At 40.7% G+C, this 21524-nt stretch overlaps 2 protein-coding genes across 2 annotated transcripts; both read left to right on the plus strand.

The window, feature by feature from the left end:
- The first annotated feature begins 17354 nt into the window (after positions 1-17354).
- On the plus strand, positions 17355-18017 carry LOC130461423 (uncharacterized mitochondrial protein AtMg00310-like). The gene has a single exon (XM_056829524.1). It carries the CDS (start codon positions 17355-17357, stop codon positions 18015-18017), a length of 663 nt encoding a protein of 220 aa, XP_056685502.1.
- A 426-nt stretch (positions 18018-18443) lies between these two features.
- LOC130461424 (uncharacterized) lies at positions 18444-19223 on the plus strand. Its single transcript, XM_056829525.1, has one exon. The coding sequence runs from the start codon at positions 18444-18446 to the stop codon at positions 19221-19223; it is 780 nt and encodes a 259-aa protein (XP_056685503.1).
- The last annotated feature ends 2301 nt before the right edge of the window (positions 19224-21524 follow it).

Below are 21524 nucleotides of genomic sequence, written 5' to 3' on the forward strand. Positions count from 1 at the left end.
AACAAGTCTTTTAGGACTCCAAGTGTCGTCCCTCCGTAGATAGTCCACAGCACGTCCGGATCCGCCTTAAGATTGACCAACTAGAATCGCCCTTAAGGTACTAGAAAATTTCGGCACTTTTGAGCAAGATGTGTGTTTGATTTTCTCTCAAAAAACTCACTTTTGAATACTTTGAAACTTATATATAAATTATGACCCCTAGGCCTTTATTTATAGAGTTATGGAAAAGGAATCGTAATCCTAGTAGGATGCGATTTAATTGAAATTAGAATCCTACATGAATTCTATTTAATTAATTTATCCAATTAGGAATAGACATTTAATCATACACTGACTCTTGCAGATTCAGGAATCACGCATGAGCACAAACTCACACACACACGGCAGCCACAAGGGCTGCCCATGCGCGTGCGAGCAGCAGCCCGCGCAGCACGGCCCACGCAGCCGTGGCCCCTTGGCGCGCGCTGGGCCTGCCTTGCGGTAGGCCTGGCCGCTGCCTTGGCTGGGCTTTGTGGCGCGCATGCTTGCTGGGCGATGGCCCCGGCTTCGTGCTGGGCCTTCGTCCGGCAAGCCTCGTCCGATGCTAATTCGTACGATACGCTTCCGATTAAATTTCCATTTCCGGAATCTATTTCCGATACGAACAATATTTAACATTTCCGATTCCGGAATTAATTTCCGTTTCGAACAAATATTTAATATTTCCGTTTCCGGAATTATTTTCCGATTCCGGCAATATTTCCGATTCTGACAATATTTCCGTTTCCGGTAATATTTCCGATTCTGGTAATATTTCCATTTCCAATAATATTTTCCGATACGTACCATGTTTCCGTTTCCGGCAACATCTACGACTTGGATAATATTCATATTTCCGATACGATCCATATTTCCGTTTCCGGCAATATCATCGTTTCCGGAGTATTCATTTCTTGCCTGTGACGATCTTAGCTCCCACTGAAACCAAGATCCGTCGGTTCCGAATATTCATAGATGGAGTATTTAATGCCATTAAATACTTGATCCGTTTACGTACTATTTGTGTGACCCTACGGGTTCAGTCAAGAGTAAGCTGTGGATTAATATCATTAATTCCACTTGAACTGAAGCGGCCTCTAGCTAGGCATTCAGCTCACTTGATCTCACTGAATTATTAACTTGTTAATTAATACTGAACCGCATTTATTAGACTTAACATAGAATGCATACTTGGACCAAGGGCATTATTTCCTTCAGTCTCCCACTTGTCCTTAGGGACAAGTGTGCATTTCCTAATTCCTTTGTCGCTCGATGCTTGCTCTTGAACATAAGGTAAGAGTTGTCATCCTTATTATGTCCAGAGGTGTTCCTCGGTTTCAGAGTTCAACTGATCAAATAAACAGATAATCATAGCCTATGATTCATCCGAGCACGGCCATGCATTTCACAGTTTCTAGCTCTCCGAGTGGCCTTGTACAACTTTTAAGCATCTCATCCCGATTTATGGGAGGACAATCCCAATCTTGCGATCTTGAGATTAGACTTCGTTTGATAGGTGATTACCTGAGCGTTGCCTTTATAGCCTCCTTTTACGGTGCGACGGTTGGTCAACGTCAAAGCAACCAGTTCTCAAACAAGTAATCTCAAATCACTCAGGTATTGAGGATTTAGTGTCTAATAATTTAATGAAATTTACTTATGACAGACTTTCATCTCTTACAGTAAAGTTTCATAGGTCTTGTCCGATACTAGTCTTCCCAAAGTAAGTATCTATGCAAATGATTATGACATTGCCATGTCCACATAGTTCAAGAAACAGAACTACTAGTCATCTTGCATTCTAATCGTCTAACGTTTTCTATGCGTCCAATTTTATAGAAAACTCCGATTAGGGACCATTTTCAACCTTTGACATTCAAGTTCACTTGATAGACATTTCTTAGTCACTGGACTGGTCCTGACAGTCTATCTTGAATATATCGTCAAGTTGAAGGGACTCATCATTTAATAAACCACGAATTAAATGGAAAAATGAATTCCTTTCATTTATTGTGAATGATTAACCAGTAATGTTTTACAAAGATTTAAACTCTAAAACTTTAAAACATTAAACAGAGACATCAAAGCCATTCTCCAATATGCTTGATTCCCATAGCTGCAGTGTGCGAGTTGTGCTTCGCTTGCGGCAGAGGTTTAGTTAATGGATCTGATATGTTGTCATCAGTTCCAATTTTGCTTATCTCGACTTCTTTTCTTTCAACGAACTCTCGTAGAAGGTGAAATCTACGAAGTACATGCTTGACTCTCTGGTGGTGTCTAGGCTCTTTTGCCTGTGCAATAGCTCCGTTATTATCACAATACAGGGCTATTGGTCCTTTAACGGAGGGGACTACACCAAGTTCTCCTATGAACTTCCTTAGCCATATAGCTTCCTTTGCTGCTTCATGTGCAGCAATGTACTCCGCTTCAGTTGTAGAATCCGCAATGGTGCTTTGCTTAGCACTTTTCCAGCTTACTGCTCCTCCGTTGAGGCAGAAGACAAACCCAGACTGTGATCTGAAATCATCTTTGTCGGTTTGGAAACTTGCGTCCGTATAGCCTTTAACAATTAATTCATCATCTCCACCATAGACCAGGAAGTCATCTTTGTGCCTTTTCAGGTACTTCAGAATGTTCTTGGCAGCAGTCCAATGCGCCTCTCCTGGGTCTGACTGGTATCTGCTTGTAGCACTGAGTGCGTACGCAACATCCGGGCGTGTACATATCATAGCATACATTATTGAACCAATCAATGATGCATATGGAATCCCACTCATTCGTCTACGCTCATCAAGTGTTTTTGGGCACTGAGTCTTGCTTAGAGTCATTCCATGAGACATGGGTAGGTAGCCTCGCTTGGAGTCCGCCATCTTGAACCTATCAAGCACCTTATTGATATAAGTGCTTTGACTAAGTCCAATCATCTTTTTAGATCTATCTCTGTAAATCTTGATGCCCAATATGTACTGTGCTTCTCCTAGATCCTTCATCGAAAAACATTTCCCAAGCCAAATCTTGACAGAGTTCAACATAGGAATGTCATTTCCGATAAGCAATATGTCGTCGACATATAATACTAGGAAAGCAATTTTGCTCCCACTGACCTTCTTGTATACACAAGATTCGTCTGCGTTCTTGATGAAACCAAAGTCACTGACCGCTTCATCAAAACGTATATTCCAGCTCCTGGATGCCTGCTTCAATCCGTAGATTGATTTCTTTAGCTTGCATACCTTTTTAGCATTCTTTGGATCCTCAAAACCTTCAGGCTGTGTCATAAACACAGTTTCTGTTAAAACGCCGTTTAAGAAAGCAGTTTTGACATCCATCTGCCATATTTCGTAATCGTAATATGCAGCGATTGCTAACATTATTCGAATAGACTTTAGCATTGCAACTGGTGAAAAGGTTTCATCGTAATCCACACCGTGGACTTGCCTGTAACCTTTTGCAACCAATCTAGCTTTGAAAACTTCAAGTTTCCCATCCTTGTCTTTTTTCAGTTTGAAAACCCATTTGCTTCCAATGGCTTGGTAGCCATCTGGCAAATCGACCAAATCCCATACTTGGTTTTCAGACATGGAGTCTAATTCAGATTGCATGGCTTCTTGCCACTGCTTGGAGCTAGGGCTCGTCATAGCTTGCTTGTAAGTCGCAGGTTCATCACTTTCAAGTAATAGAACGTCATAGCTCTCGTTCGTCAAAATACCTAAGTACCTCTCCGGTTGAGATCTATATCTTTGCGATCTACGCGGGGTAACATTTCTAGACTGACCATGATTCTCACCAGATTCTTCTAAAGATCTCTGAGTTTCATCCTGAATGTCATCTTGAGCATTCTCTAGAGTTTGTTGTTCGACTCGAATTTCTTCGAGGTCTACTTTTCTCCCACTTGTCATTTTGGAAATGTGATCCTTCTCCAAAAAGACACCATCTCGAGCAACAAACACTTTGTTCTCAGATGTATTGTAGAAGTAATACCCCTTTGTTTCCTTTGGATAGCCCACAAGGATACATTTGTCAGATTTTGGATGAAGTTTGTCTGAAATTAATCGTTTGACGTATACTTCACATCCCCAAATCTTAAGAAAAGACACATTTGGAGGCTTTCCAAACCATAATTCGTATGGAGTCTTTTCGACAGCTTTAGACGGAGCTCTATTTATAGTGAGTGCAGCTGTATTTAGTGCATGTCCCCAAAATTCTAATGGAAGTTCGGCCTGACCCATCATTGACCTGACCATGTCTAGCAAGGTTCTGTTCCTCCGTTCTGACACACCGTTCCATTGTGGTGTTCCAGGAGGAGTCAATTCTGATAGAATTCCACATTCTTTCAGATGGTCATCAAATTCATAGCTCAGATATTCACCGCCTCTATCAGACCGCAGTGCCTTAATCTTCTTGCCTAATTGATTCTCTACTTCACTCTGAAATTCCTTGAATTTGTCAAAGGATTCAGACTTATGCTTCATTAGGTAGACATAACCATACCTACTGAAGTCATCAGTGAAAGTGATAAAGTAGCTGAAACCACCTCTAGCATTTGTACTCATTGGTCCACATACATCTGTATGGATTAAACCCAATAGTTCATTTGCTCTTTCTCCAACTTTAGAGAAAGGTTGCTTTGTCATTTTGCCAAGTAAACATGATTCGCATTTACCATAATCCTCTAAGTCAAATGGTTCTAGAATTCCTTCCCTTTGAAGTCTTTCTAAGCGTTTCAAGTTTATATGGCCTAATCGACAATGCCACAGATAGGTGAGATCTGAATCATCCTTTTTGGCCTTTTTGGTATTTATGTTATATACTTGTTTGTCGTGATCTAATAAATAAAGTCCATTGACTAATCTAGCAGATCCATAAAACATCTCTTTAAAATAAAACGAACAACTATTGTCTTTTATTATAAAGGAAAATCCCTTAGCATCTAAGCAAGAAACTGAAATGATGTTTTTAGTAAGACTTGGAACGTGGAAACATTCTTCCAGTTCCAAAACTAGCCCGGAGGGCAACGACAAATAGTAAGTTCCTACAGCTAATGCAGCAATCCGTGCTCCATTTCCCACTCGTAGGTCGACTTCACCCTTGCTTAACTTTCTACTTCTTCTTAGTCCCTGTGGATTGGAACATAAGTGTGAGCCACAACCTGTATCTAATACCCAAGAAGTTGAATTAGCAAGTATACAGTCTATAACGAAAATACCTGAAGATGGAACAACTGTTCCGTTCTTCTGATCTTCCTTTAGCTTCAAGCAATCTCTCTTCCAATGCCCCTTCTTCTTGCAGTAGAAGCATTCGGATTCAGAAGTGGGTTGACTGACCTTCCTCTTTGCAGATTTGGCGCCAGTTTGCTTAGTTGGGCTGGCCTTGTTGCCACCTTTCTTAGCATTCCTCTTCTTTCCAGATTTCTTGAACTTGCCCCCACGCACCATAAGCACATCCTGCTTATCACTTTTGAGCGTCTTTTCAGCGGTTTTCAGCATACCGTGAAGCTCAGTGAGCGTTTTGTCCAGACTATTCATACTGTAGTTCAGTTTGAACTGATCATACCCGCTATGAAGAGAATGGAGGATGGTGTCTATAGCCATTTCCTGAGAAAATTGCTGATCCAGCCGACTCATATTCTCAATGAGTCCAATCATTTTGAGAACATGTGGACTTACGGGCTCGCCTTTCTTAAGCTTGGTCTCAAGAATTTGCCTATGAGTCTCGAATCTTTCGACTCGAGCCAGATCTTGGAACATGTTCTTCAACTCACTGATGATTGTGAAAGCATCTGAGTTGATGAACGTTTTCTGCAGATCCGCACTCATGGTGGCGAGCATTAGACATTTCACATCCTTGTTGGCATCAATCCAACGATTGAGGGCAGCCTGAGTGACCCCGTCGCCAGGAGCTTCGGGCATCGCCTCATCTAGGACATACTCCTTTTCTTCCTGCATAAGAACTATTTGCAAGTTCCTTTGCCAGTCAAGGAAGTTTTTCCCGTTCAACTTCTCCTTTTCGAGAATTGATCGAATGTTGAATGAATTGTTGTTTGCCATATTAAAACTACAATTGAAAAGAATAAACAAATAAATAACCATTCACAGTTTCTCTTAATAAACTTAAATTCTAGCATACATGCATAATTCAATGTTTATTAAGCATTTTATTCAAGTTATGTGTTCCGGCAGGTGTGAATAAAATGATTCCAAGATCCTAAAATCATTGAAGAACTAAGCACAGTTTGTCGACTTAATCCTAGAACATCTTAGGTAAGCAAAAGCCTTTTGCTAATAGTCTAGAAACTATTCTTGGTTGATAGGTACGTCTAAGAACTTATTAGGTAAACCTATCGAATTTGCCACGACATAAAAGGACTCCTTACTTATATCGTTGAGTTTCACCAAAACTAACATGTACTCACAATTATTTGTGTACCTTGCCCCTTTAGGACCAATAAGTAACACCTCGCTGAGCGAAAACTATTACTAGATTGATGTAAAGGATATCCAAGCAAGTGTATATTTTGGCATGGCACCTTTTAACTCAATTTTTAAGTTTGGAACTTAAGGATCTTACTATGTTGGTTAGATTTTAAGTGAACTAAAATCCTTAATCATGCAACATAATCAAGCTTTTGATCTCATGCATGTTAAGACATATTTAAAACAATAAATAACTTAAAACATGCATAAGATATTTGTGATCTAGTATGGCCCGACTTCATCTTGAAGCTTTGACTTCAAAGTCCGTCTTGAAAATCTCCGTGGGAGGCACCATTTTCTTCAAATAGGATAAGCTATAACTAATTACAACTATTTGATGGTTCGCAGACCATATTTGAATTGAAAAATAACTTTGGTACTTTAGACCAATTACATTCAAATTAATGGTACGCAGACCATATTTTCTATCCTATTTGGGCCATACTAGTCACTTCATAACCTGCAAAACAGTACATATACAATATATACCATTCACCCATTCATTATCATGAATGGCCCATATAGCTGGTTAGTAAAACACATTATGCATCACGTAAACATTTGCAGCAATTAATCAAGGGCACCAATAATCTACCAATTATTCAGTCCTTATTAATTCTAATCGAGTTGTTTTAACCTTAAGGATTTGTAGACCCAATCAAGAGTTTATGACTAAAAAGCGCTCCCACTCAAACCAATAAATTCATATGCTTTACTAATTTTAAACATAAAATTGTATTTCTAGTCTAACCGGAAACATACAAATTTAATTAAAATTTAAAGCTCATATAAATTTATAATTGAATCCAAAATTTAATTTAATTTCAGTCGCATTTAAATTAATTCATGATTTTAATTTTAGTAAAATAATTAGAATAAATTCCATTTATTATAATTATAATATTCAAAATTAAAATCCAAGAAATTAATTCAAATTATTAATTTTAAAATTAATTAAAATTACGTGAACTGAAATTTTCAAATTAAACATTCAAAACGATCTAATCGTAACGCAAACACCCTACGCGTTGCACGCCCATGGGCCGTACGCACACAGCCATTGCTGGCCATGTGCGCGCAGCCCATGCGCTCGTCGCATAGCTGCTGCTGTCCTATCGCAAGCCTCCGCACAGCGCCCCATCGCACGCGAGCTATCGCTCGCAGTGCGGCGCGCGAGATCGCTCGCTGGGCGCGCTGGCTCGCTCGCTGTGCGCGCGAGCCATCGCTCGCTGGGGCGCGACATCGCTCGCTGGGCGAGCGACATCGCGCGCTGCGCGCGCGAGCCATCGCTCGCTGGCGCGAGCCATCGCTCGCTGGCGCGAGCCATCGCTCGCTGGCGCGAGCCATCGCTCGCTGGTGCGCGACATCGCTCGCTGGGCGAGCGACATCGCGCACTGCGCGCGCGAGCAGTGCTGGGCGCAGCGCTCGTGGCACGCGAGCTTGCGCTCGCTGCGCGCGAGGCTGCGCGCACTTGTGCGAGGCAGCGCGCGTTGTGGCGTAGCTCGCTTGCTGCCCACACGCGACTGCCTTGGCTCGCCCTTCGCCCATGCCCATTCGTTCATTGCTCGTGGCACACGACACAAGGCAGGGCTGCTGCCTTGCGCTCGTGCACTACGCCCTTGCTCATTGCATTCGTGCCGCACGGGCGACGAGCTCCCTTGCTCGTCGTCGCATGCCCGCATTATACAACACCCCTTAAGGGTAACACGAAGCGTCCATTGCTTCGTGCGTGCAAGTTATTTGAACGAATCGCATAAAAATTTAAAATTTATATTTAAAATTAATGACAAATTAATAAATATTATTAATTTCATAATTTTAGGGCGAAAAAAATCGAAAATTTATTATCCAATTGATTTCCGATTGATATGGATTCAAGTCTAGGTCATAAAAATTTAAAATTTATCGTAAATTTACAATTTTTATGGTGGTTTTTAATCATAGGTTTCTAATTAAATTACAATTAATTATGAAAATCAAATTAATTCTAAATTATTCTAATTTTCAACAAATTAATCATAATTACAAATTAGATTGCATAATTAACAAGACTAGGCATTCAAACTTGTTAAACATATGCAGTAGGTCAATCAAAAATTCAAGATTTATCAACAGGAATAGCAAATATTTAATTTAACATCTTAAATTTACGAAATTTTGCATTCGAAAAACTAAAACCTTCGAAAAGTCATAGTTAGGCTTCGAATTTGAGAATTCTGGGTTCGGCAGAAAAATACTATTTTTGTCAAAATTTTAGAATGCCTTTTACATGCGGAATTGACACAAAAATCACTCAATTCGGATGAGTAATGAAGAAACTGCCGAAAAACTGCGTACATATAATTAAATAAACGCAATTTGCAATTAATTAACAATTACGAAAATTAATCACCCTTTTTAATTCTTGCAAATTTGTAATATTTAACCATGTTCATGCAATTTAGATTATGAAAATAATAAGGGGCTCGTGATACCACTGTTAGGTTATGATACATATGACATTACATAGATCATGCGGAAACAACCATTAACCCAGGACAACATATTATTTACACATAATCATATAGCATAATTTAGATGCATACTCTTTGTTGCGTGCCCTCCCTAGCTGCGCCCGAACCGAACAAGAACAAGTCTTTTAGGACTCCAAGTGTCGTCCCTCCGTAGATAGTCCACAGCACGTCCGGATCCGCCTTAAGATTGACCAACTAGAATCGCCCTTAAGGTACTAGAAAATTTCGGCACTTTTGAGCAAGATGTGTGTTTGATTTTCTCTCAAAAAACTCACTTTTGAATACTTTGAAACTTATATATAAATTATGACCCCTAGGCCTTTATTTATAGAGTTATGGAAAAGGAATCGTAATCCTAGTAGGATGCGATTTAATTGAAATTAGAATCCTACATGAATTCTATTTAATTAATTTATCCAATTAGGAATAGACATTTAATCATACACTGACTCTTGCAGATTCAGGAATCACGCATGAGCACAAACTCACACACACACGGCAGCCACAAGGGCTGCCCATGCGCGTGCGAGCAGCAGCCCGCGCAGCACGGCCCACGCAGCCGTGGCCCCTTGGCGCGCGCTGGGCCTGCCTTGCGGTAGGCCTGGCCGCTGCCTTGGCTGGGCTTTGTGGCGCGCATGCTTGCTGGGCGATGGCCCCGGCTTCGTGCTGGGCCTTCGTCCGGCAAGCCTCGTCCGATGCTAATTCGTACGATACGCTTCCGATTAAATTTCCATTTCCGGAATCTATTTCCGATACGAACAATATTTAACATTTCCGATTCCGGAATTAATTTCCGTTTCGAACAAATATTTAATATTTCCGTTTCCGGAATTATTTTCCGATTCCGGCAATATTTCCGATTCTGACAATATTTCCGTTTCCGGTAATATTTCCGATTCTGGTAATATTTCCATTTCCAATAATATTTTCCGATACGTACCATGTTTCCGTTTCCGGCAACATCTACGACTTGGATAATATTCATATTTCCGATACGATCCATATTTCCGTTTCCGGCAATATCATCGTTTCCGGAGTATTCATTTCTTGCCTGTGACGATCTTAGCTCCCACTGAAACCAAGATCCGTCGGTTCCGAATATTCATAGATGGAGTATTTAATGCCATTAAATACTTGATCCGTTTACGTACTATTTGTGTGACCCTACGGGTTCAGTCAAGAGTAAGCTGTGGATTAATATCATTAATTCCACTTGAACTGAAGCGGCCTCTAGCTAGGCATTCAGCTCACTTGATCTCACTGAATTATTAACTTGTTAATTAATACTGAACCGCATTTATTAGACTTAACATAGAATGCATACTTGGACCAAGGGCATTATTTCCTTCAAGGGCAACGACAAATAATAAGTTCCTACAGCTAATGCAGCAATCCGTGCTCCATTTCCCACTCGTAGGTCGACTTCACCCTTGCTTAACTTTCTACTTCTTCTTAGTCCCTGTGGATTGGAACATAAGTGTGAGCCACAACCTGTATCTAATACCCAAGAAGTTGAATTAGCAAGTATACAGTCTATAACGAAAATACCTGAAGATGGAACGATTGTTCCGTTCTTCTGATCTTCCTTTAGCTTCAAGCAATCTCTCTTCCAATGCCCCTTCTTCTTGCAGTAGAAGCATTCGGATTCAGAAGTGGGTTGACTGACCTTCCTCTTTACAGATTTGGCGCCAGTTTTCTTAGTTGGGCTGGCCTTGTTGCCACCTTTCTTAGCATTCCTCTTCTTTCCAGATTTCTTGAACTTGCCCCCACGCACCATAAGCACATCCTGCTTATCACTTTTGAGCGTCTTTTCAGCGGTCTTCAGCATACCGTGAAGCTCAGTGAGCGTTTTGTCCAGACTATTCATACTGTAGTTCAGTTTGAACTGATCATACCCGCTATGAAGAGAATGGAGGATGGTGTCTATAGCCATTTCCTGAGAAAATTGCTGATCCAGCCGACTCATATTCTCAATGAGTCCAATCATTTTGAGAACATGTGGACTTACGGGCTCGCCTTTCTTAAGCTTGGTCTCAAGAATTTGCATATGAGTCTCGAATCTTTCGACTCGAGCCAGATCTTGGAACATGTTCTTCAACTCACTGATGATTGTGAAAGCATCTGAGTTGATGAACGTTTTCTGCAGATCTGCACTCATGGTGGCGAGCATTAGACATTTCACATCCTTGTTGGCATCAATCCAACGATTGAGGGCTGCCTGAGTGACCCCGTCGCCTGCGGCTTCGGGCATCGCCTCTTCTAGGACATACTCCTTTTCTTCCTGCATAAGAACTATTTGCAAGTTCCTTTGCCAGTCAAGGAAGTTTTTCCCGTTCAACTTCTCCTTTTCGAGAATTGATCGAATGTTGAATGAATTGTTGTTTGCCATATTTAAAACTACAATTGAAAAGAATAAACAAATAAATAACCATTCACAGTTTCTCTTAATAAACTTAAATTCTAGCATACATGCATAATTCAATGTTCATTAAGCATTTTATTCAAGTTATGTGTTCCGGCAGGTGTGAATAAAATGATTCCAAGATCCTAAAATCATTGAAGAACTAAGCACAGTTTGTCGACTTAATCCTAAAACATCTTAGGTAAGCAAAAGCCTTTTGCTAATAGTCTAGAAACTATTCTTGGTTGATAGGTACGTCTAAGAACCTATCGATTTTGCCACGACATAAAAGGACTCCTTACTTATATCGTTGAGTTTCACCAAAACTAACATGTACTCACAATTATTTGTGTACCTTGCCCCTTTAGGACCAATAAGTAACACCTCGCTGAGCGAAAACTATTACTAGATTGATGTAAAGGATATCCAAGCAAGTGTATATTTGGCATGGCACCTTTTAACTCAATTTTTAAGTTTGGAACTTAAGGCTCTTACTATGTTGGTTAGATTTTAAGTGAACTAAAATCCTTAGTCATGCAACATAATCAAGCTTTTGATCTCATGCATTTTAAGACATATTTAAAAGCAATAAATAACTTAAAACATGCATAAGATAAATGTGATCTAGTATGGCCCGACTTCATCTTGAAGCTTTAACTTCAAAGTCCGTCTTGAAAATCTCCGTGGGAGGCACCATTTTCTTCAAATATAATAAGCTATAATTAAAACTAATTACAACTATTTGATGGTACGCAGACCATATTTGAATTGAAAAACAACTTTGGTACTTTAGACCAATTACATTCAAATTAATGGTACGCAGACCATATTTTCTATCCTATTTGGGCCATACTAGTCACTTCATAACCTGCAAAACAGTACATATATAATATATACCATTCACCCATTCATTATCATGAATGGCCCACATAGCTGGTTAGTAAAACACATTATGCATCACATAAACATTTGCAGCAATTAATCAAGGGCACCAATAATCTACAAATTATTCAGTCCTTATTAATTCTAATCAAGTTGTTTTAACCTTAAGGATTTGTAGACCTAATCAAGAGTTTATGACTAAAAAGGGCTCCCACTTAAACCAATAAATTCATATGATTTACTAATTTTAAACATAAAAATGTATTTCTAGTCTAACCGGAAACATACAAATTTAATTAAAATTTAAAGCTCATATAAATTTATAATTGAATCCAAAAAGTTTAATTTAATTTCAGTCGTATTTAAATTAATTCATGATTTTAATTTTAGTAAAATAATTAGAATAAATAAAATTTATTATAATTACAATATTCAAAATTAAAATCCAAGAAAATAATTTAAATTATTAATTTTAAAATTAATTAAAATTACGTAAACTAAAAATTTCAAATTAAAATTTCAAAACGATCTAATCGCAACGCAACAATCCCACGCAACGCACGCCCATGGGCCACACGCACACAGCCATCGCTGGCCATGTGCGCGCAGCCCATGCGCTGTGTCGCATCGCTGCTGCTCACCATCGCAAGGCATCACGCGAGCTGGTGCCCGCTGTGCGCGCCAGCGCTCGACGCACGAGCATGCTGCCGCAGCCCATCGCTGGGCGCAGCGCTCGTCGCACGTCGCAACAAGCAAGCTGCTTGCCATCGCTGGGCGCAGCGCTCGTCGCACGTCGCAACAAGCACGCTGCACGCTATCGCTGGGCGCAGCGCTTGTCGCACGCTGCACGCTATCGCTGGGCGCAGCGCTTGTCGCACGCACAATAGCGCTCGCTGCGCGCGAGCGATCGATGCTGGGCGTAGCACTCGTGGCACGCGAGCTTGCGCTCGCTACGCGCGAGGCTCCGCACGCTTGCGCGAGGCAGTGCGCGCTGTGGCGCAGCTCGCTTGCTGCCCACACGCGACTGCTCGTGCCTTGCTCTCGCCCTCGCCCATTCGCCCATGGCACACACCCCACGACACAAGGCAGGGCTGCTGCCTTGTGCTCGTGCACCATGGCCTTGCTCATTGCATTCGTACCGCATGGGCGACGAGCTCCCTTGCTCGTCGTCACATGCCCGCACTATACAACACCCCTTAAGGGTAACACATAGCGTCCATTGCTTTGTGCGTGCAAGTTATATGAGCGAATCGCATAAAAATTTAAAATTTATATTAAAAATTAATGACAAATTAATAAATAATATTAATTTCATAAATTTTAGGGCGAAAAATCGAAAATTTATTATTTAATTGAATTCCGATTAAATGGATTCAAGTCTAGGTCATAAAAATTTAAAATTTAACATAAATTTACAATTTTTATGGTGGTTTTTAATCATAGGTATCTAATTAAATTATAACTAATTATGAAAATAAAATTAATTCTAAATTATTCCGATTTTCAACAAATTAATTATAATTACAAATTAGATTGCATAATTAACAAGGCTAGGCATTCAAACTTGTTAAACATATACAGTAGGTCAATCAAAAATTCAAGATTTATCAACAAGAATCGCAAATATTTAATTTAACATCTTAAATTTACGAAATTTTGCATTCGAAAAACTAAAACCTCCGAAAAGTCATAGTTAGGCTTCGAATTTGAGAATTCTGGGTTCGGCCGAAAAAAAAAATTTTGTCAAAATTTTAGAATGCCTTTTACATGCGGAATTGACACAAAAATCACTCGATTTGGATGAGTAACGAAGAAACTGCCGAAAAACTGCGTACGTATAATTAAATAAACGCAATTTGCAATTAATTAACAATTACGAAAATTAATCACCCCTTTTAATTCTTGCAAATTTGTAATATTTAACCATGTTCATGCAATTTAGATTATGAAAATAATAAGAGGCTCGTGATACCACTGTTAGGTTATGATACATATGACAATTCATAAATCATGCGAAAAACCATAAAGCCAGGAAAGCATATTATTTACACATAATCATTTAGCATAGTTTAGATGCATACACTTTGTTGCGTGCCTTCCCTAGCTGCGCCCGAACCGAACAAGAACAAGTCTTTAGGACTCCAAGTGTCGTCCCTCCGTAGATAGTCCACAGCACGTCCGGATCCGCCTTAAGCTTGACCAACTAGGATCGCCCTTAAGGTACTTAGAATTTTCGGCACATATAGGCAATTGTATGACTGAATTTTTGCTCTCAAAAATCACTTTGAATACTTGAAATCTCTATATAAAATAATGACCCTAGGCCTTTATTTATAGAGGCATGGAAAGGGAATCGTAATCCTATTAGGATACGAATTAATTAAACTAGAATCCTAATAGAATTCTTATTTAATTAATTCATCCTTTTAGTTTTAGGAATTTAATCATTAGTCGAAACCTGATAGCTTTAGGATTCGTATAGCACACCAACACACACGCACGCACAGCAGCCCACGAGGGGCGCCATGCGCGCGCGCAGCCCGCGAGCTCGCAGCCCATTGCTGCGAGGCCCACACGCTGCCCCAGCCTTGGCGCGCGCTGGGCCTGCCTTGCGGTGGGCCTGGCGCAGCCTTGGCTGGTGCGTTGTGGCGCGCTGGCTTGCTGGGCGATGGCCCGGCTTCGTGCTGGGCCTTCGTCTGGCAGGCCTCGTCCGATGCTAATTCGTACGATACGCTTCCGATTAATTTCCCGATTCCGGAATTCATTTCCGATACGAACAATATTTAATATTTCCGATTCCGGAATTAATTTCCGTTTCGAACAAATATTTAATATTTCCGTTTCCGGAATTATTTTCCGATTCCGGTAATATTTCCGATTCTGACAATATTTCTGTTTCCGGCAATATTTCCGATTCCGGCAATATTTCCATTTCCAATAATATTTTCCGATACGTACCATGTTTCCGTTTCCGGCAACATCTACGACTTGGATAATATTTATATTTCCGATACAATCCATATTTCCGTTTCCGGCAATATCATCGTTTCCGAAGCAGTCATTTCTTGCCTGTGACGATCTCAGCTCCCACTGAAACCAAGATCCGTCGATTCCGAATATCCATAGATGGAGTATTTAATGCCATTAAATACTTGATCCGTTTACGTACTATTTGTGTGACCCTACGGGTTCTGTCAAGAGTAAGCTGTGGATTAATATCATTAATTCCACTTGAACTGAAGCGGCCTCTAGCTAGGCATTCAGCTCACTTGATCTCACTGAATTATTAACTTGTTAATTAATACTGAACCGCACTTATTAGACTTAACATAGAATGCATACTTGGACCAAGGGCATTATTTCCTTTAGAGGGACGAGGCACAGGCGCGCGCTGCGCGAGGGAGAGGCAGCAGGGGCGCGCTGATGTGCGCGAGGAGGGAGCAAGGGGCGCGCTGCGTACGCGAGGGAGAGAGATCAGGGGCGCCCTGGTGCGCGAGCAAGAGAGAGCAAGGGGCGCGCTGGGCGCGAGGAGAGGGAGAGGGCCGTGCGAGTGTGCGGGGCGTGAGGCCGAGGCACGAGAGCACGAGCAGTGTGGGGGGCTTGAGGCCGAGCGCACGAAGGGCACGAGCACAGGTGTGCGTGCGTGCGGACGAGAGGAGAGAGGGAGAGGAGTGAGGTGCAAGAAATCAAAAAGGGGTTTATGAAATTTTAGGAGTTTATTTAATGATGGGGAGTCCTATTTATAGGCTCCCTAATCCCTTGATGGGCTAGGCTTAAGATATTTAAGTTGGGCTTAGGAATTAAATGAATTGGGCTAGCTTAGGACTTGAATTAAATACTTTTGATTGGGCTCGTTTAATAAAACGAATTGGACTCTTTATTTAAAACCCGAAGCTTTAAAAATCATTTGCAACTCATTTAATTTCCCGACTCAAGAATTAAATTCGTTTCGTAATTAATTAAAATAATAAATATTCTAATTAATTAAAATACATTAAATAAAATGCATTTAAATATTATTTAAACGATAATAAATCGTAAAATGCTTTATAAATATAATAAAATATATTTATAAATATTATAAAAATACGAGGTATTACAGTGTCGCAGGAAATGAATGAGGGGCTCCGCGCGGAGTATACGGAGGACGAAGTTCGAACTGCTCTAGGCCAAATGCATCCGATTAAAGCCCCGGGTCCTGACGGGATGTTCCCTTTATTTTTCCAAACCTATCGGCACATCGTTGGAAACTCGGTCACCAACATGGTTCTTGGTATTTTGAGGGGTGGTAATATTCCCCAACTTCTGAATAAGACGTTCATTGCCTTAATCCCGAAAAGGAATAGGGCTGACTGCATGGTGGATTACAGACCTATATCTTTGTGTAATGTGGTTTATAAGTTGGTGTCGAAGGTCTTGGCTAATAGGCTCAAGGTTTTTCTCGATAAGATTATCTCGTTAAATCAAAGTGCTTTCACTCCGGGGCGTTTGATTACTGACAATATTCTTGTTGCTTTCGAGCTTTTCCATTATATGAAAAACCTTAAGCAGACGGAAGGATGTATGGCGTTAAAATTGGATATGTCTAAGGCTTATGATCGGATAGAGTGGCCGTTTACGAAGGCCGTTTTGGAGGGGTTCGGCTTCGACTTTGGCTGGCGTGGTAGAGTCATGGAATGTGTTCGTAGTGTTACTTTCTCGGTTTTGATTAATGGAAGGCCCTCGGAGGAGTTTTCGCCAGGCAGAGGCATTCGGAAGGGCGATCCTATTTCGCCATATCTTTTTATTTTGTGTGCGGAGGTCTTGTCTTACCTTATTCGGAAAGCGGAGGAGGCTAATCTAATTCTTGGTATACGAATTGCGCCGAGTGCTCCTATTGTTAATCATCTGCTATTCGCAGACGATTGTATAATCTTTTCTAAGGCGGCAGGTCACGATGCTAGTGCTATCATGGACGTTCTTAATGTGTACGAACAGTCTTTGGGGCAACAGGTAAACTTTGAGAAGACGCCTATTTCCTTTAGTCAGAGTGTGCCTGCCAATCGAAGGAGTGGGTTAGCGGAGTAGATGGGAGTGCGGGAAGTAGAGGTGCATGATCGATATCTAGGTCTCCCCACTATGGTGGGACGGTCTAAAAAAGGGATTACTAGAGGCGTGAAGGAAAAGCTGTGGAAGAAACTTCAAAGGTGGAAAGGGATGGTACTTTCTAAGGCGGGTAGGGAGGTTATGATAAAGGCAGTGGCCCAATCTCTACCTACCTATGCGATGAGTGTGTTTAAGTTTCCATCTTCCTTTTGTGATGAGTTGCGGTCCCTTGTAGCTCAATTCTGGTGGGGTCAAAAGCAAGGGGAGAGGAAGATTCATTGGGTGTCCTGTAAGAAGTTGTGCAGACCAAAGGAGGAGGGAGGACTAGGCTTCCGTGATTTTAAATTGTTCAATTGGGCATTGCTTGGGAAACAAGCTTGGCGCCTTATCCAGAAACCGGGTAGTCTCCTCGAACAACTGTTGAGAGCAAGGTACTACCCGAGTTCGTCTTTTATGGCGGCTGAATTGGGGACGCTCCCTAGCTATACTTGGCGTGGCATTTGGGAGGCTAAATGGGTGGTTAGACGAGGTATGAGGTGGAGGGTGGGGAATGGGAAAGAATTCGGGTTTGGTCGGATCCTTGGATCCCGAATACTCAATCGAGGCGGGTTTTATCACCTAGGGGAAACTCAAACTTTAACTTGAAGGTGGGGGAGCTGATAAACCCCATTACTAGCTCTTGGAAGGTCGAGGAAGTAAACTAGGTTTTTGCGCCATTTGAAAGGGAGAGGGTCTTGAGCATTCCCTTGAGTCGTCGGCTACCAAACGACACCCTATGTTGGGACCTTGAGAAGAGCGGGGAGTATAGTGTTCGAACTACGTATAGAGCGTTATTTGGAGATGAATGGAGAAGGGAGGAGGTGGCGCCGTCAAATACAGGTTCACTTTGGAAACGGGTTTGGCAAACTAAGGTCTTACCACGAGTTAAACTCTTCGTGTGGAGGGCGTGCCTTAATGCATTGCCAACACGACTCGTTATTAGCAGGCGTGTCGCGGGCTACGTACGACGGGTATTGTGGTGTCTGCAATAGGGAGGACGAATCTATCCTCCATGCCCTTCGTGATTGTGTGATGGCCAGGGTAATATGGAGCAGAAGTGAGATGGAGCATCTGGCGTCATGGAGGTACTGCTCACTCCTTGATTGGTGGGAGGCCGCATTTGAGGAGATGGATGAGGAGGCGGTGAGTAAGTTCTTCACGCTATGCTGGGAGATTTGGGGGGCGCGAAACAAAGTTGTAGTAGCCAACGGGGTGTTCGAACCTGATGGTACGGTGGAATATGCGATGAAGGTTAGCAAGGAGTTCTGGGAGGAGTACATGTCAGGCAAGTCGCGAGGTAGGGGGGTTGGGAGTAGTCACCAAACTGAATGGAAGCCACCTGATGAAGGATGGGTTAAGGTAAATGTCGATGCGGGTTTGCTGGGGGAAATGGGGTCAGGCTTGGGGGCGGTGGTTCGCAATGCCTCGGGAGGGGTGGAACGCTGTGCCGTGAGTCAAGGAGTAGAGAGGTGGGATCCCCTAATAGCTGAGGCGAAGGCAGTGATGTTGGGGCCGCAGCTAGGTGCGGAGTTGGGGGCTCGGAAAATCATTGTGGAGAGTGATTGCTTGGTCTTGATCAACGCATTACAAGAAGGAGCTCCAGGAGCTGGCAGCCTTGGTTTGATGCTCGAAGATATCTTTGATTCTTGTTCTTCTTTTGATAGTGTTAGATGGTCATTTATTAAGCGTGTTGGCAACCAGATCACTCATAATCTTGCTCACCTTCAACCATGGAGTTGGGAGCTTAGAGTATGGGAGGATGAGTTCCCAAATTGTGTTTTGCTTGATGCTAGTTCTGATCTTTTAATATAATCTACCCCTGTGGGTTTCCTCAAAAAATAAATAATGAAATACAGTAGTGATCAGTAGGCCGCTTGCTACTTCAAAAAATCAAACCTCACAAATGTCTTCATCAAATTTCATTAAATGATCAATATATAACCTGGATGACTTTCAATTATTTTTAACAACTTTTGAATCAAATCTACTTTTTAGGTTCACCCTTCATTTATTGATGACTAGAAAAGTAGCAAGTCTGGTTTTGGTGCGTATGTCTTCTACTCCCTTTATTGATATCAGAGCGATTTCCGCAAAATGCTATAAGATGTAAAAAATTTCAAAATTATTTATCAAATATTCCAAAATAGGCCACTTTTAATCAAAAATCTCATTCTACAGTCCACATTATTAGCAAGCAATTTTTTTTCCCAAAAAACAGTTATTCTCATTCAATTGGCGATTTAGCGCTGACTTATTAAAAAAAATAGGTTGATTTTCTTGATGACGTGGACGATATATAATTTTATTAAAAAGGGACATATTTTTGTAAATTTGACATCTTCTAGTATATTAGTCGGAAAATGATTACACATCCAGGAAGAAATATATAATCAAAACAGAGTAATACTCCGTATATAATTTGTATATCCATATATATGTTATTGTTCTATTTTTATGTGGATGACAATTGACTTAGTTGGTTAAAGCAATGTCATGGACCTGGTACCCATAACTTGGTAACGTATCTTATCTACAATTACATCATTTGCCATTTATAACTTTCTCTATATTCAAAATAAATTATGTTTTTAAGATAATGTTCACCTTTTTTATACAGTTATTCTCATTTTATTGTCAACGTTAATGTTGGAAGTTCTAGTAGTAAAGAAAAAGAAAAGAGTACATAAGTGAAAATTTGAAATTGTCCATATCGGTAGAATACCAACTTCTTCCCTTTGTTTGTATATTGCGGTTGAGAGCATTATTTGTTTAAGTAAGTGAGAAGAGGGGTCATAGTGGACATACACACACGCGTACCGACTGGTTGGGTCTGAACGACCTTGGGACTTGGGATCTTGGGGAATGCGATGCGCGGGCGTGGAGTGCGTTGTAGTTCTACTTATTCTTTTCGAAAATCAGCTGTTTTTCTTAATTCTTTGTTACGGGAATCTTCCCCCGATTACGTAACGGTCATAATTAATTAAGCTTAATGATGATTTATTCCATTTTCAATTACTTAGTTGTTTTATGTCTGTTGTGATTCCCAAACACTGATTATAATATCTTCTCGTTTTTCCAAAACACATTCTCACATAAACAAATAAACTCAAACCGACTTCTCTAAAAACTCTCTTCCGCTTAGGGCAATATTATGGTCTTCAATCAAGTCTTGCGAGTGCATACAGGCATTGATGTCGTGTTAATCATGGAGGACAACCGAAATCGTTCTACTGCATCGGGGTAACGCATAATTGTATTTAGAATAGTGGTTCGACTACGGCGCGACAATTATTATGTTCGTCAATAATCATAACATCGAGATAAGTTGTTCTAATTTCTTTATTTCAAAACAATCTAAGATAATTATTATGGCTTCAAATTTCCTGATTCCTGATAAGTCTAAGTTAGAACCTCTTGAAGGCAAGAATTATAAACGTTGGGTTGTTAGGATGCGGTTTTATTTAGAAAAAAATGATGTTGCTTATATGATTGTGAGGGGGTCGAAAAAACAGAACAGACATTAAGAAAATGGCCCGGACGACTTTCCCCTCTGGATGTGGCCGACAATCATATTAAGTGAGGAACTAACTATGGACGTGAGCCTCGTTTTAATAGTCTTTAGGAGTCGTCATTCAGTTTTACAACTACATTGAACAAAACTGCTGACAAAACCTAATGATCAATTTACCACGACATAAATAGCAAATCCTTGTTTATACTTTTCGTGTGACCTTGAAAACTATATTCCTATCACTACGTACAATTGTACAAATCATTAGCATAAACTAATGGAGAAGGTTACCCTTTTTTCCCCTTCTTATAATTAATTTGAGAAATTTATACGTACTATAAGAACATAAGTGATTATTTTGTCACGTTACCCACTGAGTCACGAAGACACGAAACATGTCAAATGTCATTAAACAACATCTATTAACCACAAAACTACACAATTGTTATCGCATACTTGTATGATTGAATATGTTTTTCACATATCATTATCATCTTAACAAAATAATTAACATTGTATTATTATTTTATTGTTATTATTATGTGAGACGTCAGTACGTTGTCCGTTGTCCGTTGTTTCACATACTAATGAACTAAAATAAG

Source organism: Spinacia oleracea, chromosome 5, assembly GCF_020520425.1.
Source record: "Spinacia oleracea cultivar Varoflay chromosome 5, BTI_SOV_V1, whole genome shotgun sequence".
Taxonomy (NCBI): Eukaryota; Viridiplantae; Streptophyta; class Magnoliopsida; order Caryophyllales; family Amaranthaceae; genus Spinacia; species Spinacia oleracea.